Source organism: Caenorhabditis briggsae (assembly GCF_000004555.2).
Source record: "Caenorhabditis briggsae complete genome, chrIII, whole genome shotgun sequence".
Taxonomy (NCBI): Eukaryota; Metazoa; Nematoda; class Chromadorea; order Rhabditida; family Rhabditidae; genus Caenorhabditis; species Caenorhabditis briggsae.
The window spans coordinates 307,143-329,728 of record NC_013490.2 but is presented as its reverse complement, the minus strand read 5'-3'; the positions used below and the strand labels follow the sequence as shown (position 1 = coordinate 329,728).

The 22,586-nt window shown below is 40.5% G+C and overlaps 5 protein-coding genes across 5 annotated transcripts in view; 1 reads left to right on the top strand and 4 right to left on the bottom strand.

The window, feature by feature from the left end:
* Nucleotides 1–1,282, bottom strand: part of CBG15211 — a gene marked incomplete at both ends in the record, with an annotated part of 3,732 nt that extends 2,450 nt beyond the window's left edge. Inside the window, 2 exons of the mRNA XM_002642888.1 lie at nt 220–362; nt 1,033–1,282. Of these exons, the coding sequence (XP_002642934.1) occupies nt 220–362; nt 1,033–1,282 (393 nt within the window). The remainder of the gene's footprint in view (nt 1–219; nt 363–1,032) is intronic.
* Nucleotides 1,283–1,915: 633 nt separating this feature from the next.
* Cbr-let-765 lies at nt 1,916–8,894 on the bottom strand (the record flags this gene model as incomplete). The annotated part of the gene is made up of 8 exons (XM_002642889.2): nt 1,916–2,004; nt 2,201–2,485; nt 3,230–3,464; nt 3,598–6,480; nt 6,529–7,857; nt 7,902–8,225; nt 8,465–8,750; nt 8,806–8,894. 8 exons carry the CDS (start codon nt 8,892–8,894, stop codon nt 1,916–1,918), a joined length of 5,520 nt encoding a protein of 1,839 aa, XP_002642935.2.
* A 5,794-nt stretch (nt 8,895–14,688) lies between these two features.
* Cbr-mdh-2 lies at nt 14,689–16,044 on the bottom strand (the record flags this gene model as incomplete). Its single annotated transcript, XM_002642890.1, has 3 exons — nt 14,689–15,147; nt 15,418–15,894; nt 15,955–16,044. 3 exons carry the CDS (start codon nt 16,042–16,044, stop codon nt 14,689–14,691), a joined length of 1,026 nt encoding a protein of 341 aa, XP_002642936.1.
* An 876-nt stretch (nt 16,045–16,920) lies between these two features.
* Nucleotides 16,921–17,897, bottom strand: CBG26083 (the record flags this gene model as incomplete). Its single annotated transcript, XM_045243290.1, has 4 exons — nt 16,921–17,082; nt 17,129–17,643; nt 17,734–17,803; nt 17,853–17,897. 4 exons carry the CDS (start codon nt 17,895–17,897, stop codon nt 16,921–16,923), a joined length of 792 nt encoding a protein of 263 aa, XP_045099633.1.
* A 1,906-nt stretch (nt 17,898–19,803) lies between these two features.
* CBG15215 lies at nt 19,804–20,518 on the top strand (the record flags this gene model as incomplete). Its single annotated transcript, XM_045243289.1, has 5 exons — nt 19,804–19,821; nt 19,867–19,962; nt 20,021–20,147; nt 20,192–20,331; nt 20,375–20,518. The coding sequence occupies 5 exons, from the start codon at nt 19,804–19,806 to the stop codon at nt 20,516–20,518; spliced, it is 525 nt and encodes a 174-aa protein (XP_045095637.1).
* Nucleotides 20,519–22,586: the final 2,068 nt, after the last annotated feature.

The following is a 22,586-nucleotide window of genomic DNA, read 5'->3' as shown; positions in this document are numbered from 1 at the left end:
CCGGGCCAGCCTTTTCCGCTCTTTGTCGCCTGTAACTTCGTTTGCAGACAAGATACAGTATTCCACATAATTTCATTTTGTAGTACTCGTCGAGCTCTATCATATTTGGTTTAGTTGATCTGAAAATAATGATTCTGAAAGAAACAATGGCAAGGCCCGGGAAATGCCCGGATTACAAGTACGATTTTGGGGGAAAAAGCGTCAAAAATTAAAAAAAACCTGTAACGCCTGTCTCTCCAGCCCCAACTGCACAATTTTGTCGAAATACATTTGTTGGCGGGCGGCTTTTTGTTGTCGGTCAAGACAGTTGACCAGATTCCCGAGTACGTCTCGTTCCTCGTGTTCCGGTGAGATTATGTCGACTGAAAGGTTAAAAAAAATGTTCTCAGGTTACGGTAGTTGCCGTTGAGGGATTTTTCATAGATTTTGAATTTTTCCAAAAAAAAAACCAAAAATCCAAAAAATCGCATTTTTCAGATTTATGTTTTTAAAAAGTTCAAAACCGATGTAAGGTCCTACAGCGACAACTACCGTAACCTAAAAATATGTTTTCGTCGAGTTTTCTGCTATTTCTCGACTGAAAAAGTCGACTGAAAACGCACGAAAATCGAAAAAATAAAATTCGAAAATTAAAGGTTACGGTAGTTGTCGTTGTGGGACCTTCGGTTGCGTCCACCGGCGATGGGCGGAGCTTAGGTCTGGTAGCGAAATTCTTAAAGACGCATTTAAAGGAGCATGCATTTTCGTAACTATTTTTTGACCTATTTTTCGATTTTTATCGATTTTTCAATAATTTTCATTGTTTTCATGCAATTTTTCGCGATTTTTTGAATTAAATTTCGCCGATTTTGAATTTTTCAACAAAACTTCGAAAAATCGCAAAAAAGTGCAATGAAAATCAATTAAAATCATTGAAAAATCGAAAATGAAATTTGTCGAATTTTCAGAATTTCTCATATTTTTTCTAGAATATTTTTTTTAGAAAAATTAATTATTTTCAAATCAAAATTTGAAATTTTTCTCAAAACCTACTCGGCTTGCTCTTCCCTTCCTCCTCCTCCCCCTCTCCATCCACCAACAACTCTTTCAGCTGCCCTCTACAGTAATTCAATGCCGCCTGTATCAAATCCACGTGGCTCTTCTCTGCATCTCTACGTCTCCACTCGTCCATCATCTCTTGTATCTCCTTATCAACCTCGTTCTCATCGATTTTCGAAATCAGCCATGACGATTTACGGGATCGCGAGATCGGTGTATGCTCTTCAGATGAGCAATACGACATTCTAGGAAAAACAACGGTTTGGCGGGAAATTTGAATTTTTTGGGTTTATATTCTGACCTAGATGTTGCCTAGTTTCTAATCTAATCTAATCTGGAGGTATCTCAAAATAGAATCGGTCAATTTTTTGTAGTAGAACAACTATAAAAACAGGAGAAAACTTTCATCAATAACAATTTCATTTTATTACACGTTCTGAGAGAGAGAGAGAGAGAGAGAGAGAGAGAGAGGGAGAGAGAGAGAGAGAGAGAAAATAACACAAAATGGGAGAGAGCAAGGAGACGCAGAGATAACAAAATTTTCAGGTCAACACCACTGATAATACTAGAGATCTCTCTTATCATAGTGCTGACCTTGAGAGAAGAATTCCATGAAGAAGTAAAGAAAAACACAGCGTGTTAAGAAGGCTAGTCAACTCAAAATGAAAAAGTGGGCGGAGCCAAGAAAATTAATAGAAATTAGAAAAAGTTATAGTGGCCGGGAAAAACTCGGGGAAAAACGGGGAACTGCGAGGAAATGTGTCTTAAAAAAGAGAAAGGAACAAAAAATGAATAACAAAATGAGGCAAATTTTGAAAGAGGGGCGGTAGAGGTAGAAAAAATAGAAAAAAGGTTATTAAAAGCGCAAAAAAAAATATTAGGGCTCAGTTTTGACATAACTTCTGCCACAGTGGGTTTCCAGTTGGGTGACAAGGTTGCGGACGTGGCTTGGAAGCACCAGTAGACCTGGAAAAAATTAGAATTTCAGATTATATATAGGAATTCAGAAATTTAAAATATTGGGATTCAGAAGCCAAAAATTTAGGAGAAGACCTGAAAATCAGAATAAAAAATTCTGGAATCCAGAAATCTAGAATTCAAGATTCCGGGGGTCTAAAAATCGGAGCAAAAGCAATCTTGATTCCAAAATTCCAAAAACCACAGATCACTGATAACGACAATTGTTTTCCTCTGTCTGTGTGTCTGTTTATCCCCAACTTACCAACAATCTTCTGATCATGATCAGTTCTGACACGAATCACTTGCATTCGAGACGACTTCCGATCGCTTCCAGCGAGAACCTCTTCGACAATCGGCCAAACAGACAAGACGGATCCGGACAGAACGAAATAGGTTCGTGTACGTCGTCCAACTTCACAATACGTTCCATTGGATTCGGTACGACATTTTGAGTATATGTAGTTGTGTTGACACATGTTCGCGGCGGCTGAAATTCAGAGAAATTGGGTTAAACTGAAAATTAAGCCCAAAACTGCAAAATGGAGATCAAAATGTTCAGAAAAATGTGATATGTAGATTCATATAACAACAAAGAAAAAAATCATAAAAATCGCAAAATTTCAAATCGCTTTTTCTGAAAACTTCTGGAAGATAGTGAAATCTTTTTTGAATTCCCGCCAAAACTGAAAACTCCGAAAAAATAATATTTTTTTTCGATTTTTGGTGGTTTGTCTGAAAATTGATGGAACGGTGTTCGCACGGATCACTGTAGGTTACTGTAGAAAACTCATTTCCTTTTGTAGTTTTTTTTGTTGCAAACACCATCACGTCAAAGTGCAGACAAAAACGCTTCTTTGCAAAAAAGAAACTAAACAATACAAGGTTTTCTACAGTAACCTACAGTAATCTTCACGAGCACCGTTTCATCAAACTTCAGATAAGAAACCGAGAAAATCGAAATAGAATCTTCAAAAAATAGCTGAAAAACCTAGCAAGGTCTAAAAATTTTGCAAAAATCGGAGAAAATATCGATTTTGAAGTTTTCGATTCGTTTTTGGAATTCCCGTTTTTTTTCTTTTCTGGAATCCCCTTGTCAGTTTTGATGAGAATTCCAAAAAGGGATTCTAGAAATGGACGGAAATTGTGATTTTTCGAGATTTTTATTATTTTTGAATTTCATTGCTGTATGATTCTACCCATTTTGATGTCTTAAAATCGGCAAAAAACTCACAATCATACTGCTGCTTCCAGACCTCCTTGGCTTCATCTACCGTAACCTTGCTGAATCGTTTACTCAAATCAGCCATGGTCATCAACTTGGGAGATCGACCAGTAGACGGGCGGGTTATTGCATAGAGCCGAGCTCCGTTATCCATTCGAATCTTTCCAATACCGTATACCAAGGCGGCCACTTTTTTCGTGTTGGCAGTGTTAGCACCGCCCGGATGGCAAAGATAGAATCCGTCCTGAAAAAAAATCGAAATGAAATTACGAATTTCAAGATGAGCAATCATCAAGCCTTGAAGTTAAAGCTATATTTTGAAAACTGCTTTGAGATGAGCAATCTTATCAAGCCTAGCTAGAAAAATTCCAACTCACATCATCATTACTATGCTCCTTGAACAACTCCATCGCCTCATCCCAACTGACTCCTCTCTCCACACCAATCTTGTGCATCTCAACCCGGAACGATCCATTATCGACTCGTCCTGTGAACACTCGAGTCTCCAGCTTCCGAACCTGATCATCACCAGTACCCAGATCCATGATTCCAGTGTCATAGGTTCCATCGTGTTTGGACTGAGCAATCAGCTCCGCAACGATTTCCGAGAAGTAATGGAACAGCGAGTTCTGAGCGTGTACAGGGAGTCCCAGGATTCGATTGAGGAACTTTGGAATCGTCGCTGCTTCTTTTTCAATGGTATACTGTCCGTTTTTGTTCTTAGCCAGCAATCCAACACCTTCCATATAAAGTCTCATATCTTCGAAGAAGTCTCCAGCCTTATAATCTTTGGGAGGCTCGATAAGAGGCACTCCAGCCTGTCCTATTACAGTTTTCAAAAGAGTATCAAGAGCAACTCTTCCATATTTATTATCCATATTAAATTGAGACAAATCTCTCGTCTCAGTGGCTCTTCTATCTCCATGGGTAAGAGCTCCAAGAGATTCCAGACGTTTTGCAACGATGGAAGCGAATCGTTTCTCTCCAGCCAACTCAGATATCAGAAAAACATACTCTGGTCCAGAGACTTGATTGGATCGATGGGTTCTTCCGAACTGTTGAATGGCCTTGTCAGCAGACCACGGAAGTTCCAAAGTGATATGCACACGTCTTCTTTTATTCATAGCACGTCTATCCGATTGTAGAGAGATTCCAGATGACGCCGCTTCAGAGATAATAGCGATGAGCTTCTCGCCACGCATGAACTTCTCCTTCTCCTCCATATTGATCAATTCCAGTGAAACTTCTGCATTGGCATTTCTCCTTTGGTACATGACATCTCCAGTCTCAGTGGTCACCATATGACCTCGTCTTCCAGTCATTTCTGCAACATATTCAGGGCCGCCCATCTCATCGATCAACTGATCCAAGGTATTCGCTGGGAGCGAAGGTGCTAATCTTTCTACAGCGGCAAGTAGCTCGGTTTTGATGAGCAATGGATTGATATCCTCTTTTTCTCCAGAAGACCCACATATTCTAGAAGACGTGATGAAGTCTGTAGCGGATCCTCGAGCTTGGAGTTCCTCGTTTCTGCGTCTCTTCTCTCTTTCAGCCTTCCGAATCGCACGACGACGTTTCTTCTCACGACGCTCTTCTCGTTTCCGAACCTTCTCTCTCATTCTTTCAGCTTCTTCCTCGTCGCGTTTTCGTTTCTTCGTCTTTCGTTCTTTGACAGGCGTGTCTTCCACGATTTGCTGCATGTTCGCCCACGGATCTCCTCTCGAAAAATCACACATGAACGGATTAAACTCCTCGTCTGGCTCTCGTTTCACCTGCTGCTCTCCTTCCTCCTCCTCGTCTTCTGCATCCTCTTTCACGTCTTCAGCTTCATCTGAATCCTCGTCACTTGATGATTCTGCTTCTGCCAACAACGCCTTCACCCATTCATCCTCCTCTCCATCTTCCAAGGTACGAGCTCCCTCTGCTTCTTCTCTCGCGCTGGCAAGGTCTCCATTTTTATCATCCTCAAATTCGGATGCAGAATTGTCTCCAGATTCGTCTCCAGAACTTTCCGATGTTGTCGAATTAGCCTCGTCTTGTCCTACTTTCGATGTTCCAGGTCTACCAATGGATCCAAACTTCAGACTTTTGCCACCTTCTCCGACTTGTCCACCCATTCCAGTCGTCACACCAGTCCACGTGTCGAATCCAACATCTCCAAGGAAGCTAAGAGTCTCTCGAGTTTTTCTCCGCTTAGCAGGTCTATCAAAGTCATCGAAATCTTTGAAAATGTCTCGATCACCCATCGAAAGCGATGTGTCCGTTGGAAAATGCTTATCAATCAAGCCATAGAGAACAGTCTTGGCAGTAGAAACGAACTCATTCAGTTCTCCGCCCATCTCCTCCAACGTCTCCAATGTTGCTGATTCTCCGGTGGATTGAAGACCAATTACGACGCATTTTTTGGCCTTGATAGCTTCTCTGGATAGTTGAACACAGGTGTCAACTTTGGCGGCAATACAAAGATATTTGAAGAATCGCTGATGACAAGCCCAGAATTGTCCCCAAATCGTTTTGCAGGTGGATCGCTCTTCTTCATCCATGGTTTCTATTACAGTCTGAAACTGCCTTCTCGCCTCCATCCACAACTTCACCGCCGCATCGTACATCTTCACGAAGTCACTCGACAACTGAACCTCCTGAACCGCAAACGAGACTCCTCGAAAAGACAACTGACGCGCCAAATAGAGACCTCTCTGCTTCATATCCATCGCCACGATCTCCATAGCTCCGACACCTCGTCGCTCAACGGCAGAGATAAAATCGTGAAACTCTGGAAACGCCTGACGCTCTCCCCATAGTCCCAAACGAGTCATATAGGCCATATTTCGGGGCTCAGTAGCTCCAGTAGCACTAGCATACACAACACGAGCATTTGGAAGAGCCTTCTGAAGTTCTAGAACCATTCTTCCTGTTTTTGTTGGCTTTGCTCCGGCGGTTGGCACCAGATTTTTGGCTCGATGGCACTCATCAAGAATGATAACTCCATCGTAATCCTGACCGAACCATTGGATCAGTTGGCTGATACGACTACGGTATTTGCGAGATTTTGCTCCTCGACACTCTCCAATCAGCGATGTGTACGTGGCAAACATGACTCCTTTCTTGATGGACCCATTTTCTTTTCCGGAAATTTTAGCATATTTCATCTTGTTTAAAGCGTAAACTGGGATATTTGGAGCACCACAATCACGGAGGTCTCGTTCAGCATCGAATTTGAGATCAGAGGAGACAGAGAGCCAGATCGCGCGTTTACGACCCTAAAAGATTTTAAAAATAGGAGATTTCTTATGGGACACATTGCTCACCTGCAAATAGTTCTCAAAAATGATACAAGCCACCGTTCGACCCTTTCCAACACCAGCACCATCACCAATTAAATATCCATATCTCTCTCCTGAAGGCATTCGTCGCTCGTGCATCTGACAGGCATAAATGACAGCTTCTAACTGAAGTGCAGAGATGTGTCCCATATCGATCAAATACTCGGGAATCGAGATTTGATATTTGACGTCTGGCGGGGAGACACTGGAGAGGGATGCGGATTCAACGACACTGTCAGGATGGGCCATTCCGGAACGAAGTTTTGCTGGGGTGTACTCGGAATAGGTTTCTGCATAGCCAAGGTTCTCTTCATCATCCTCCAAATCATTCTTTCTCTGCTGCAAAGCCTCATCTCTTCCCACTTGATACGCCATCCTCATCTCATCCTTGGCCTTCTGCGACTTGGTTTGTGGCTGTGGAGTGACTGGAATTCTAGGTGACGGCATCCCTGATGGTCCTGGAATTCCACGCATCACAGAATTCGTCGGAATGATTAGACGTCCGTTCGGCGCGACTTGCGGAAGTTGTTGTGGATCGTACCCACCGACCATTCGAGAGATTCCAGCGTTGGTAGATGATCTATTCAAAACCATTCGATTCTGATGTTGACCAACTTGATATTGTTGTTGCTGCATGTGTCTAGCCTGGATAACCCCTGCACCAGGTGTCTTTGCCTGCTGGAAACTTCCAGAATTTCCAGGATTCTCTTCCATGTACTGAAAAGACGGCGTGGAATTCGACACATGCAATGGCTGCGGTCTCAAAGCGCCACGTGACACAATTCGGCCTCCAGACGTCTGAATGGCTCCTCGAGCGACCACCCGGTTCAGCGGTTGATGGTGTACCATTGTGGATCCGCCACGTCCAACAAGATTTACACGATATCCAGGCGCAGATACACCATTCCCACCTCCGTATGTCCCTCGAACTGCATGCCTGACGACCATTCCACCTCTCTGAGCTTGTCCTCCTGGCACTGTTCGACGGATCAAGTGGCCTCCGGATCCGCTAAGCGCTCTATACACCTGCTCCCTTCCGTGACCTCCACTGGCTATCATTCTGGATCCTGGAATTCCGCCTGTGCCTCGTGTCCCGTTTGTGACGATCCTCTTGACTAGTAGTTGTCCATTAGGTCCGGTTTGATTCCTCACTACCATCAAACGCTCTCCGTTCTTATTTACTATGGTGTTACCGACACGAACCGATTGTGGACCTGTTGATGATCTGGCCATTGCTCCGCGAGCAGCCACAGCGGAAGCAGCGACGGGGCTCAGCAATCGATAGATTTTTTCGCCATTCTCGTTCACCACAGCCTAAAAGAGTTGTAGGTTATTTTGGAAATCAAAATTTCTCCTACCTTCAAATACTGCGTCTGCAGTCCATCCTTTGTCTGTACAGTTCGTTTCACAATTGAACCAGGTGTCACTGGCAAGCTCTTTCTGGTTAGTGGTGCAGTAATCCCTTCTGATGTGACTGGAGACCCTGTGTGAGATCGTTGAGAAGCCAGCGAAGAAACAACACGTGAAGATACTGCAGTTGATGTGGATGGAGTACTTTCTGGTTCTTCTTTTATCACTTTTGGATCTGAAATTTCAGATGACGTTGGATGATCCTCTTCAGGAGGCGTTGATGGTGGCTCTTCATTTTTGGGTTCCGGAGGCAGTTGTTTTCGAGGGATCACCTGGAAATTTGAATTTGAAAATGTACAAAAAAGTATTTTTCAGTTCTTATTCGGATATTTTGACCATTTTTAGGAGCCTGGAGCTCAACTGTGACGTTTGAAAATGGCCAAAATGGCTGAAAATCAACGGTACTGTATGGTCGCTTTTAAATAATTTCCTGACATTTTTTAAAACAATTTATAGGTTGTTTTCCACTTATTTTTAATCTTCCAACTCTTTTTTTCCCCAAAATTCCTACCTGAACTTGCGGATAATACAACGGCTCCTCTAAACTTTGACTTCTTGCCGGCGTAATCGTACACCCTCCGTCCTCCTCGTCCATTCCGAAAAACGACGTCGGAGCACCGCCATCTTCTGCAGAAACGAACGGTGTATTCAGCGGAGTGTTATAATAGGTCGTCGCCGAGTGGGCGGAGTCATTCGAATGCGAATCGTCGAAAAAGTGATTATTCGTGGATGAGGAGGAGGAGGTTGGATATGATGTGGGTGGAGCGCTTTGTGTGACTACCGCTTCATCGTGAGCGCTGGAAATTCATTTTTCAGGTTTTGGCGGCAATTGAAAGTTTCAAAAAACCTTACCTTCCAGAAGTGCTCGGTACTGGTGACGGTGCGCATAGAAACTCTTCGAGACCCGCCTCGGTTAACGCTGCTGACAGAATATCGTCCATTTAGATGGTATTGTCACGTCTTCTAGTGGAAAAAGCAGAATCTTCAGATGGGGTTTTTGAAGAATTGCAGGGCGAAGATGGTGACGGTGGCGGGGGTTTTTTTTTTGAGAAATTTCTTAAAGAAGATTTAAGTTGAAACAGGTGAGAAGAATCGTTTTAGAGAGAAAAAAGCGGAAAGAGAAGTTTTATAGGGAAAAAGAGCTGGACATTTGGATTTTTTAAATTTTTGAAAATGCGATTCCGAGTCAATTTTTTAAGCCAGAAAGGAGTGAAATCTCGAAAATTCGATTTTCCGTTTTGTTAATTTTTTTAAAGTCAAAACAATTTTGCGACACAAATATTCAGAGTTTCCCATATTTCAGCGATTTTAAATGTATTTTTGCGGGTTTTGTCTGGAAATTACATTTTTTGTATATTTTTTTTGTTTCAGGAACCTAATTTTTCAGTTTTGCTCTATTTTAAGTTTTTGAAAGTGAATTTTTCAAATTTTCAAGTCAATTTCGTCTGTTTTTGAGCTAAAAATCGTGTTTCTTACAGCTTTTTTGCTTTTAAAAAATCACATTTTTCACTATTTTCAATACCCATTGTTTGATTCCTTCAAAAAAAGTATATAAAAAACGATAAAAAGGACAAGATAAGAATCAGAAGACGTCGTTGTATGTATCGTCTTCTATTTTTGTTCCTCTCTTCAATTTTTGACTTTCGCCTCTGTGTGCCGAAATATGAAAATCACAGCGGATGGACACAAAAACGAGAAGAATGGCGCCGCGCGCCCAGGGTGAGAGAGTGAGGAGTTCGAAGAGACGCAGAGATAGAGGGAGCGGAGAGGGAAGAGAGATAGAGAAGAGAAAAGTTTTTTGAAAGGGAAAAGTAATCAATCAATCAGTAAGAGTACAAATTGGTAAGATCAAAAACCATTACGCGCTCTATTGATGAAATTTAGTGCTTTTGCTACAGAGCGCATTTGAAGCACTCAATATTTTGAAATAGTTTAAAGCAACGTTATATTAAAATTTTTGAAATTCAAATTGAGAATTTTTAATGGAATAATTCTGCGCAAAACCCAGATTTCCCACCAACTTTGGCCAAATAAATCTCCGAAAAAAAACCGAAAACATATTATTCAGACAGTTTCTTCTCTGGCGACCTTGACGGTACAATAGTCATCCGGTCTCTTTTTCTTATTGGATATAAAAGAAAAAATATGTTTAATGGCCTAAAAAATTTGTAATGAATTTAAAAAAATGATGAAAAACTTTTTTTTACTGTTTCTTATTTACCGTTTCAGGACAAGGGGTGACTGGTTGTTAACTACAGTAACCTGAATTCAAAGGTGTTCGGATTAAAAACAGAAACACAATAAAGCCAAGACAGGAGCGACTTACTAATTGCCATTATTCTCAAATTAAAATTGATTTTTTGATCTCTCAAATTTGCTTATTCGATTTCTTGATCTTCCAGGCTGGAAGACTTCCAGCTACGATCCGGAAAAATTGTCTGCCTTCTAGAAAGTTCTAGAATCACCCATAGATCTAACTGATTCACTACACATGGCCTATATGCAAATTTCTGCCCGTAATACCGCCCGTTGGACGAGGAGAGCAGATAGAGAACAGAATAGAGACGTAACAGAGAAATAAATAGAAATTGTGGATTGTGAGGTGAGAAGGGTCCATTAAGGCTTTCTGGGGGAAAAGGGACCATTAGATCTTGTCAAAAACATCAGGACCTGGTACATATCTCAAGTACATCATATCCTCTTGAGAGGTGTCAAATTTGATGCATCCTTTAAGATCTACAGAGAATATGGGAATAAATAGGCTCATTAGCGAATATAAAAATTATTAAAATGTGTAGAAAAAGATGTAGAATCATATAGAAGCGGAGAAAATCTCAATTATCGTCCATTTCTGGAAACTTCTGAAAAGTTCTCGAGTCNTNNNNCNNNTCNCCNCCNNAACTGNNNAATCNNNNAAAATCCAGGTTTTATTTGCGATTTTTTCCTCGATTTTTTGCAAAATTTTTAGACCTTTCTAGGTTTTTCAGCTATTTTTGAAGTCTCATTTTAGATTTTTCCGGTTTTTTTGTCTGTGATTTTTTTGTCATTTAACGAGAGGATGTTGGCGAAGATATTACTGTAGAAGCTGTTCTTTGCGAACACCATCACGTCAAAATGCAGACAACAGAAAAACTACAAAAGGAAATAAGCTTTGTATAGTAATCTACAGTAATCTTCTCGAATACCGTTCCAACAAATTTCATTCAAAAAATTCGGAAAAATCGAAAACGAATCTGCAAAAAAAAATGAAAAACCGAAAAAGGCCTACAAATTTTGCGAAAAAATCGAGGAAAAATCGCAACAAAAACCTCGAATTTTTCAGAACTTTTCTGATTTTTAATTTTTGGCGGCGATTCGAAAAAAGACTCGCGAACCTTACAGAAGTTCCAGAAATGGGCGAAAAGTGATTTTTAAGGTTTTTCGAATCTTTCCTCTGTTGCTATATAAATCTTTATATTTTTCTACACATATTGAAGCAAGTTTTAACGAGGGGCGTGGCTAGGACATATTCTAGATATCGTCACTTTGACCTGAATTATTTTCGAGATATCGAGGAATTATGAACTGATAAACTATTGATGACATCATAATGAACATTTTGATAGTATTTGAAATCTTTATATATATATCTCCCACCGGAAGCTTGGGGGGAAAGTGCAAACTCGTTTTTATTTTTCACCTATGCTCACGAGTACAACAAAAAATGATGACATCAATAGAAATAAAGGCGCAAAAGAGACCCAACTGTTCTCATGATCTCTTCTATGACCCAATCAAAAACTAATGGGGCTCATTTTAGGCCAATTCGCACAAAATTTTTTCGAATTTTCTCCGCTTGAGAGAGGTGAAACAGGCCAGACTGCCCCCTGTAGGCAATAAAGAATGAAGTTGGAGAGATAAGAGGCACAGAGAACGATAGTGAGAGACGCAGAGAGGGTGATGATCCAGGTAACCAACTAGGACCTTTGTTTATTTTTCTTACAGAAAGATAATGAGAGAGAGAGAGAGAGAGAGAGAGAGAGAGAGAGAGAGAGAGAGAAGAGCCTGTGCAAAAACAATGATATGAGTCACTGATAAACTGTGCCATCTTGGAACTTTTATATTTACAGCCTTTAATGTCTCTGATTATCAAAAATAACCATTTATATATTTTCCAGCACCGCATGGCACCCAGAGATACCCAAAAAACGGGAGGGGGGGGGGCCCTCTTTTTTGACTTTTTTGCATTTTCTGACTTGCGCAATAATTCTAAGCATGTTGGAAATATTTTTGAGTTGTCTGGACTTCTAGAAAGTATAAAATAATATAGTAAAATAAAAATTCCTGTTATTTGCTTCTAAGCTTAGGCTAAAATGCCTTAGCAGTTGAAACATGAATCTTTGGATTTTTTAAACCAATTCTCGGGAAATTTTTAGGAAATGAAGCATTCTCAGTCAGCAATTTTTGATGTACTTTGCATTTTTCATCTCTTTTGGCTTTTGTGAGATGAGGCACCCAAATTTTTTGAATTTGGCGCCAAAATGCGGGTGTCCCCAGAGGAAGGGAAACAAGGCGTTTTTGCCTAAGCCTATGATTTAAAGAAAAAAAATTCAGCCTAAGATTGCAATTTTCACTGATTTTCGCCGATTTCAGAATTTTTTTAGCTGAAATTTTTTTTTCAAAAGTTTTTTGATTTTTGCTTTAAAGGTGGGGGGACATGAAAAAAAAATAATGTTCTCGAAATTCCGTTTAAATATGCCTCTCGAGGAGTTGAACTTGTGAGGGCGATGATTGAGGGTGCGGCGCCGCTACCGACTGAGCCACGCGGGCAAAGAGAAAGCGCACGCCCGATTGCATACATAAAGGCGAGGACGACAGCTGTACGCAGAGTGACATTAAGTGTTGTACACCGTGACGGTAGAATGCATACTCTAGCTACAAAAAAACTACGAAAAATCTCCTGTCCCCCCACCTTTAAATTACAGGCTCAGCCAAAACGCCTTGTTTCCTTCCTCTGGGACACCCGAAAATAGCGCCAAATTTAGTAAATTTGGGTGCCCTCCCCTCCCCCTCAACTACGTTAGCGTTGGCGTTTTAGCCTAAGCCTATAATAAAAAAGCAAATAATAGGAATTTTATACTTTCTAGAGGTCCAGACACCTCAAAATTATTTCTAACATGCTTAGAATTAATGGCGCGTTCAAAGTTGATTTCCAGGAGTAATTTCCTGGAAAAACGCTGTCCAAAGCTGCCATTGTTTTCCAGAGGCCTCCGCTTCGAGACCCGCCGTAAATCGACATGAATCAACAGGAAGAACACAGTCAAAACGAGTGATACAGTAGTTTACTGTTGCTGTAAATCTGGAAAACAATCGCAGCTTTGGACAGCGTTTTTCCAGGAAATTACTCCTGGAAATCAACTTTGAACGCGGCATATGCGCAAGTCAGAAAATGCCAAAAAAGTCAAAAAGTAGTGCCCCCCCCCCCCCCAACCAACATAGCGCCAAGGGGATTAGTGTTATTAGAGAGGGGATTCGTAATCTGAATAAAATAGAAAAACTTCTAGTTTTTTTCTATTTAGAAAGCCCATGTATCGAAAATTGGCAAAAAACGAGCGAAAAATTCAAGTAAAATGAAATATATACGGTATTAAAGGTTCATGCACTTATTCACGGAAAACTTTGCTGCTGAACCAACGATGCGCCTTCAAAATGTAATCCAAAAATGAGTTTAAAATGATTATTACCCGAAAATTATGCTAAAATACGCTTTAAAAAGGCCCGAAAACTGATTTTGCCAGTTAAAAAAAATGCTAGGCCTAAAAAAACAAATGTATTATTATTATTAAAAAAGACCAAAAACCTCATAAAAGATGCGCGAAAACCTGATGTGCTCTTCTCAATTGATCTATAGAGCATCTGCTGTCCCTTCTTTTCTCAATTGTCTGTCTCTTCTCCTTCTGAGAATATGACAGGTGCAAAACCATCTGGTCCCCCCTCATCCGTCCCTTTATTTTCACTTCTTTTAGGACCCATCCCGACAGGGTAGTTAAGATTACTATCTGAGCTCAGAACAAGAAATTACAGTCTATTCAATAGAAAACAGTGAGGAATTTTTTTTTGATTTCTAATCAAAAAAATTAATGATAGCAAGAGAAAAATCGGTGACGTCACTCTTTCCACTGATCGCAATCGATCTAGAAATTTCTATAAAAGAGAACAAAAAAAATCTAAAAATTTCGCAACTCTTCGAAAAAAAGAGGAAAATAAAAATCATCGGTTTGGTGAAAGCGGGGGGAGAATGGAGAAAAAAGCGGGAGGAGGTTGTCTTCCCCATTTTCTTCCTTCCTCATCCTCCGTCTCTTCTGTCAATCCACGTGTCTCACTCCGTCCTAGTACAAGTGCCCAAGGAGAGAGAAGAGAGGCGCATAGCATCAAGACATTTTTCAGAGGAAAATAAATGAATACGTATTGCCTTGGATGAGGAATTTAATGAAGAGGAGATGCTCAATTTTTGCTGTTTCCAGTTGAAACAAAAGAGAACTTGGATTTTTCATTTATGTAATGCCAAGGCCTAAGTTCACCGAGGGAGAAGAAAAAAACGGGGGCAAAAATAAACAATCAAATGGGGAGGAGATGAGAGCAAACGTTTAGAAACGGCGTTCGACACCCAAATAGTTACTAAAAATTACGAGAAACTGAAAGATACATATGTAAAACTTTGTGTAGGGATGCAATTTAAAAAAATTATTTTAATATTTAGTTTCCCTTAACGAAAGCAACTCCCTTGGCGATGTTCTTGTTAAGTTCTGGAACGGAGGCATCGATGAGCTTCTGCTCAAATGCAGAAACCTTTCCAACTCCCAAGATCTTCTCAACTCCATTTGGTCCCAATTCAACTGGGGTCGAGAAGTACTCGACTCCCTTGACGGCGTCAGATGCCACGTAAGCACACTGCACATTCTTCTCTCCCTTGATTCCTCTCACCAAAGCGTTGGCGAAACGAGCTCCAGCAAGAGCCATAGAAAGGGTAGCAGACCCAGCTCCGGCCTTGGCGTTGACGACTTCGGTTCCGGCGTCTTGGATTCTTGGGGTGAGCTTGGCGATCTCTTCCTCAGAGAATTTGGTGGATGGGGTGACTTGGGAGAGAAGTGGGATGATGGTGATTCCGGCGTGTCCTCCGACGACTGGAACGACGGTCTTGGTGGCATCGTGTCCCTGAAAAAATTGAAGTTGAATCCCTTTCGGATTTACAACTTCATAGTTTTGTGTGTTCTTATCTCTATTTACTTGTCTCTTTCACTTTATTTATATTCACACCGCACGTACGTGTGGAGAGGAAAAGAGATAGAAGTCGCGAAACACCTCAAACACAGAGAACGTTCGAAATTTGTGAAAACCGGAAAACTCCCTCCCTAACTTAAAACTCGAATTCATAATTTGGTATTCATAATCTACGCTTCTGCAAATCGCAGACTTTCCACCTACCTTGAGCTCGGAGACGAAAGCTTGAGATCTGACGACATCGAGGGTGGTGACTCCGAAGACACGCTTTGGATCGTAGACTCCAGCCTTCTTGAGAACCTCCGAAGCAATTGGGACAGTGGAGTTGACTGGGTTGGTGATGATAGCAATGAGAGCCTTTGGCGACGCCTTGGCGATAACGGCAGCCAAATCACGAACGATTCCGGCGTTGGTGTTGAAAAGATCATCACGAGTCATTCCTGGCTTACGTGGAACTCCGGCTGGGATGACAATAACGTCAGCGTTCTCAACGGCGGCGTACAACTCCTTTGGTCCGGTGTGAGCGGTGACTTTAGCGTTGGAATCAATGTGGGAAAGATCGGCAGCAACTCCGGGGGTGTTGACGACATCGTAGAGGGCGAGATGAGCGACGAGTGGATCTTGCTTGAGAAGGAGACCCAATGGTTGGCCGATTCCTCCAGCGGCTCCGAGAAGAGCGACCTAGAGTTTTGATTTTAGATTATTTACGATAAATATTGAAGAAAATATCAAAATTCAAACCTTTGGTGCCTGGCTGGAGTGACGGACAGAGACGGCGCGGAGTCCGGAGTTGGCAGCAGCCTGTACGAGGGTCTTTGCTGGAAGGGCCATTTTCTGTAATTAGAATTTATTGCTTGTTGTGCCACATATTATGGGAACAATCAAGGAATTGCGAATAAACTATTCGAGTGGCTTCCGACACAAATTTCACAAGTTTTTCATTTAAATTCTTTTACAAAACTGATCAATACATCACAGAATGCAATGAAGATCAAACGAATCGAAAATTTTCTTACAAAACCTCTAAAAAGATAGTAAAAAGGACAGAAAATGTTCACATTTTGTTTGCCTTTCCGTGCTGATCGTTCTTTGAGTTTAAAGGCGCATACGCTTTTCAGGCGGCTTGAAGCGATTTCGCTGTGAGACCCGAGCGCGGAAGTTTGAATTTAGATGTTCTTTGTAGTGTGCTGTGTCGATTGTTGACAATCGACAAAAATCGACGAAAATCGTCAAAATCGGTGTCGATTTCATCGACTCGATCAAAAATCGACATTCAAAAAGTCGACAGAAAATCGACTTTAATCGATTTTTGTCGACTTTATTGTCCGAGAGGACTACACGCTCGGTGACCTAGAAACTGCCTGTGGCTGGAGTACTTTTCATGAAAAACAGGCATTTTTCAACTGCGGCGTAAATAGCCGACACTTTTTCGGTAGTTTCCAACGGTGTTTGGACACCCTCTTTTGCGCGCGCGTTCAAATTCTAATCGCATGCCGATTCTTCCCAATCAATAGAGTAAATAGCCAAGTATTTACCATGAATATTCTTCTTTTTTCCGTTCATGTCTTGTTTAAAAAATGTAACCACACTGAATTTTTTTGAAAAAAAGCAATTTTATTCAAATACAACAAAAATTGGGCAACAAATAACAAAGAAACAGTAAAAACAACAGATAATAGCAACAAAAAACAATAGAATGATTGATAGTCAATCATAATCCACAAATAGAACGTTACAATGGGCGCATGAACGCTGACCAAGTGCACATTCCCAATGAGCTGGAAGCTCACACTCTGGACACTTCTTCCAGTAGTTCCACTGAGAAGAGTCTTCCATTGGATCCGCATCTTCTGGCATAGGTGCGTCAGCCTTAATTTTCACTCTAAATGAACAAAAATGTATTTTTACAGATAACCTCCAAACAAATGGCACAAATGGAAAGTTCGTTGATCGGGACAAGCGGGGCTAACGAAGTGGATGGTGGACAAGGACGGGAATAACGACGAGGCTGAAGAAGAAGAGATAATTCAAGACGCTTTTGATTTTTTGGGGGAACCTCTAGTCGGATATGACTGTTCATGACGTCTCGAGCTGAACATTTCGTAGAAGAAGGTCTGCGGGGAGGGAGAGACGGTTCCGAATTCGGAAGAAGAGCCATCACTGAGCTTAAAGCTTTCTGAATCTCATCTGCAGCAGAATGAAGATTCTTTTTCATTGATTGACGAAGATGCTCTTCCAGAGCGGAATGTGCGTTTATCAACTTATCAAAATTTTTTAACATGATATCTTTTTCAACCTGTCCAACGTCGCCGGAAGAAACTGGAGAATCTGGCCGAATCGACAGAGAAAAAGAAGAAGATGGAAGGGGACTGGATGGAGTGTCGAAGATCGGAGAGTGGCAGGAAGTATATGGATCCGGTTGCAAGCGGCCTAAGCAGAGGTAAATTTTTTAAAATAAAAATTGGGATCATAGTACCATTGCTAAGAAGCACCATGTGGACGTGTTTGCAAAACACACACCTGCTTCTTGGACAAGACATGTGCATGAGTGTTGGTAACCACAGGCCTCACAGTGGCAATGGCAATTCTCCTAAATATTTTTTGGGTGCAAAGACAATAATTACGAAAACAATTCTCACGTTTTTCAGACACAAGCATGTCGGCTTCTCAACTACTCGATACATATTCTCGACCTCTCCTCCAACTCTTCCAACCAGAAACTCTCGCTCTCCCTCAAATTTTGCTGGCTCAGGAAGGATGACATAGTCTTTGAGAGAAGCAGCAGCAACTCGTCAGTTCTTGTGGTTCTTGGACAATCTCGGAATCTCTTTGGCCAATTTTCTTGCAATCTAGGTAAGCATTTATGAACGGATTGTGGGGGAAAAAACCTGAATAAAGTTTTTCTGGATAATTCAATAGCTCTGTACAGTTGATGGACAAGAGTGTCAGCTCGAATATTTTTCACTCCATCAAGAACTTGCGTCTGAATATTTTTGTACTATACTGCTCTAATTAAACTCATTTTACTTTCAGAAGTGAATTCCAGGCCTCGGTGTACATGGAAGTGTGGAAGATGATGCCTTCTCGCTCGACGGTGGGCCATTCTTCAGACTTTGCTTCAAAATTGATGATTTGTTATGGTGAGTTTTTAACTTTCAAACCTAAGTATCTTGAACGAAAATATTGCTCGAATTGATCTCCTTCCCCGTTTGGTAACTTAGACAAAAAATGAAGAATTTCCGAATCTTTTAGTGAAGTTGGACTGAACTGCTTCTCGTAAAAGTTCCCTCAATTTCGGCATCAGTTTAGCAAACCCTCATCTTTTCCTCTTCTCCAAATTTCATATTTTCCAGAACAAATCGTCCATCATGCATGTTCAAATGGTCCACAAGAACAGTTCTGGTACTGACCGTCACTGACCGTTCTTCGTCGTGCATAGCTTTGATATGCTTGCGCATATTAGAAGCATCAGTGCAATGAGAACATTTCGGACAGTTCAATTTCAGCTCGGACAGTCTCATTTTTACCTAAAAATCGATTTTAACAAGCGGAGCCACATTTAATTTTCGAAAACAAAAAATCAATAATGTGACAGATACTGTATTATTCCAGGTACGCGTACACTCAATGGGCATGGGCACCCCGGAAACCATGAAATTCTGCAAAATACCGTGTCACATGGATTCTCTTCTCTCTATTCCCCCTAAAGAGTTTTATACACTCGAAATTCTACTATTCCAGCTATTTATTCTATTTTCTACTCTTATTACTATTATTCTCCCTTTTTGGTAAGTTTCCCATTGGTGAGTCTTTGAATCATATGTTTCTGAGCCTCCCTTTGAATAGTTAGTGCCAGCTGTATCACAAATACGATTGGCAGGCCTTTCCATTCATGGTTGAAGGCGATGAAAACAATTTTTTTTCATTTTTTACGATTAACATCGAAATTTGAGATTTTCCTTCGATCTTTGTAGTTTCAGAAACTTTATCGACTTCTGCATCGCTGCTTTTTTCCATTTTTGCTGAAGTTTCATGCCATATCTGTGCTAGTCAAGAATTTATCATTTTAAATGTCCAGAAGAAATGTTTATTATACAGCAACAGTTGAGTTTTTATTGAAAAATTCGAAAAGTTATTTCTGCCGATCGATTCTCCGTTCAAATGCATAATGAACTTTTCCCTTTTCCAGATTTTCCTGAAAATTGTCTTCTTTTTCTATTTTATTTTCAATAAAAATGTTTTCATTCTTTTCCTTCTTTCCTGTCAATATTTTTCTATTTTATAACTTCATTCGGTGTTTTCTTTTTTGAACACGCGCGCAAAAGATGGCGTGCAGATGCGCTCCGCTGGAAACAACCGAAAAAGTTTCGGCTATTTACGCCGCAGTTCCATTTGCTCTCACAAGGAAGCGCGCTTGCAAATCCGGCGGGAAATTGTCAAATTTAAATTTCATTTTTTGGAATTTAGAAGGGGCGGAATTATCCGTTGTTCTTTTATTTGCATAATTATGAAATTTTTGAATATTACATCAACTTTTTGTCAGGATTTTCCTCTATTCATTCTATTTTTAGCGAGGAGCAGTCGGTCGACATGAGTGAACACAATAAGGTAGTTATAAATGTATTTATTTCTAAATCGATTTATCTTTTTTAGAGCTCATCATCAGATGAGTCTTGGCCGAAGCTAGCTTTGCCATACAATGAATTTGATGCTTTGATCTCGGACATTAACAATGAAGAACTTGTCGAGGTTCGTTGAATTTTTACTATTGTATCTGATAAAATTTTTAAAAAGCTTTATTTTTCAGATTGGGCTCACCAAGGGTATTGGACATCTCAGCTCCGGAACGTTTTCTTCCCCTGCTTTTCCCGTAACCGGAACGATTCACGGCTTGAACATCCGATACATGGTCCCTCTAATTTGCCAACGTGCCGGTAAACAAAATTCGATATCCATTACCTTTTCGTTCTTTATTCAGGCAAGCCGAATTCTAAGGCCGTATTCATCTGGTTCTTGGTAGATACCGGTTCTCCCTTCACTTGCCTTAGCGTCAAGTCGCTAGAAAGTCTCTTTGGTGAAGGCAATGTCACTCATTCTCGCTTCGATGTTGCCATCCAGGTTTGGTTTTACTTTTATTTGCAGTTTAAAGTTATTTGTTTAGGACGAGAAGAGCAGAATCGAATGTGAAGTTTCTAAAGCACATTTTCAAGAAGTCAATATTCTTGGGGCGAATGCCATGAGAAGATTGAAGTTGTCTATCGTTGTGGATTGGGAGGAGGAAACGTTCAAGCTCACCAAATCATGATTTTTTTCTGTGCGATAAATTCGATAACCATCATCCCATATTATTTCACCATGCATGATAAAAGGCTTCTATTGTTAGCGCACCTTTTCGACCATTTATTTCGACCACATTTTCAAGGACCGTTTCCCCATTTTTGAAAATTAATGAAAATAATCTCAGAGGTTCGACGGGAGAAAACTGGGAGAGAAAGGGGGAGAAAACGCCGAGAGAACCAGGTTCGAACGGCTGCAAAGCTGCTAAAATAGGCGCACCTGTAAAGGAGGAGCGTCGTTGGCAAAAACAGTTTTTTGTAATTTATAGTATTCAAAGTTTTATTTATGCATGTTCTATTTATGTTTTGGTCTTCTATAGAATACTCTTTTAAGATCGACAAAAAAAACGACGATTTTGAGAATTTCGAATTCGGAGAGAGCTCTGCAGGTAACATTTTTTCCGTCTTTTTCAGCGTTGAATGGTTTTGTAAAAACTATGAAAGAGATAACCGAAAAAGGAAGAAGAGATCGATAAATTGCTCTCACCTCAATTTACAGTATTTCAAAAGGTCTGAGTTTCGGAAACCGCGGCTTGTAGTGAGCAGGTTAGTCTGGAAGTCTAGTGACAAAAAACATGCGTGAAATTGCAGGCTTTCAATGGAATAAAGAAAACGAGTTATGACCCGATCAAAACGATTTAAATATATCGGGATTAATTATATAAAACGAGTGATCTAATGAATGGATTTTGATTTGCGGCATTCTCAGTACGGTAATTATGTACATGGCTGTTGAACTCATCCACTTAAATAGCGAAATTGGTTCGTCATGCCGAAAAAAATTCATTTATGATCTAAGAGTATACAAATAAACTTCTCAGGAGTCGCTTAAAGCGACTCGCTTTTCTCGTCATTGTTTCCTAAATATTGCGAGAAACATTCGGTGAAAGTTTGCCGTTTAGTGCAAAATCTCTCGGATAACGTCACTCGGAATCAACATGAAAAACTTGGGAACCTTACGTTGTCAGGAAAGATAGAGAATATCACGATTTATTGGAAACGATGAGTTCACAGTGTAGGCTTTGAGTGAGTTTATTGACAACATCACATACCGTAAAACCTCTAATAGAACGACACCCGGATCGTCCACTTTGAGCCTATATATCTCATTTTCTGTGAAAGATATCAAAAAGTGGCTAACTAGTAAAATGTTGCTGATATCCTGATAAACATTTTACTAGTTAACCACTTTTTGATATCTTTCACAGAAAATGAGATATATAGGCTCAAAGTGGACGATCCGGGTGTCGTTCTATTAGAGGTTTTACGGTAATTAAAAACCTTGTTCTTTCAGCTGAATCGTCTTTGATTTCATAAAGAATATTCATCCTATCTACAACCCCAAGCCTATGATGATTGAAAGAGAAATTACAAACCTGTAAACAATGAAAAGCTAAAGAATTCGAATTGGGATTTTATTTTCTGTAGTACTGAAAGAAAGTGCATTTAGCTTGCACTAAGAAGCGAAGAAGAAAACTTATTAAATGAATTTCAAGGAAGAGTACACATCGTCCGCTAGAGGACATAAATGTACTATAAACAAAACGGTATGAACACTTCCATTTTGCAGACTTATGACCTATATCTCATTCCAGAGCTTCAGTCGCCATAACGCTTCAAGCTGCAAAAATACGAGAGCACTAAAGAAGGTTTGCAGGAGAGTTCCGGATATCGTGATTCACTTCGAAATTTTAAATACTGCGATACCGAAGCTGAGAATAAGAAGTTAGCTCACATTTCTATTATTTCATGAGGTTATTTTTTTACTTTTTAGTTATTTATACTTATATTCATCCTATTCATTCGATTCAATAAATATTTTTGTTAATTAGTTTGATTTGATTGTTAAATAAGGGGCGAACATTTAAATTTCACTGAAAGCGCGTGCAAACGACACTCCGCCGCTCGTTCGAACCAGGAGAGAAGCTGGAGAGAACACAGTGACATACCAGTTCGACCCAAAACCTCTCCCAGTTTGAACCGATATCTCTCCCAGTTTTCTCCCGTCGAATCTCTGAGTGGTTCTTCCTTAACATT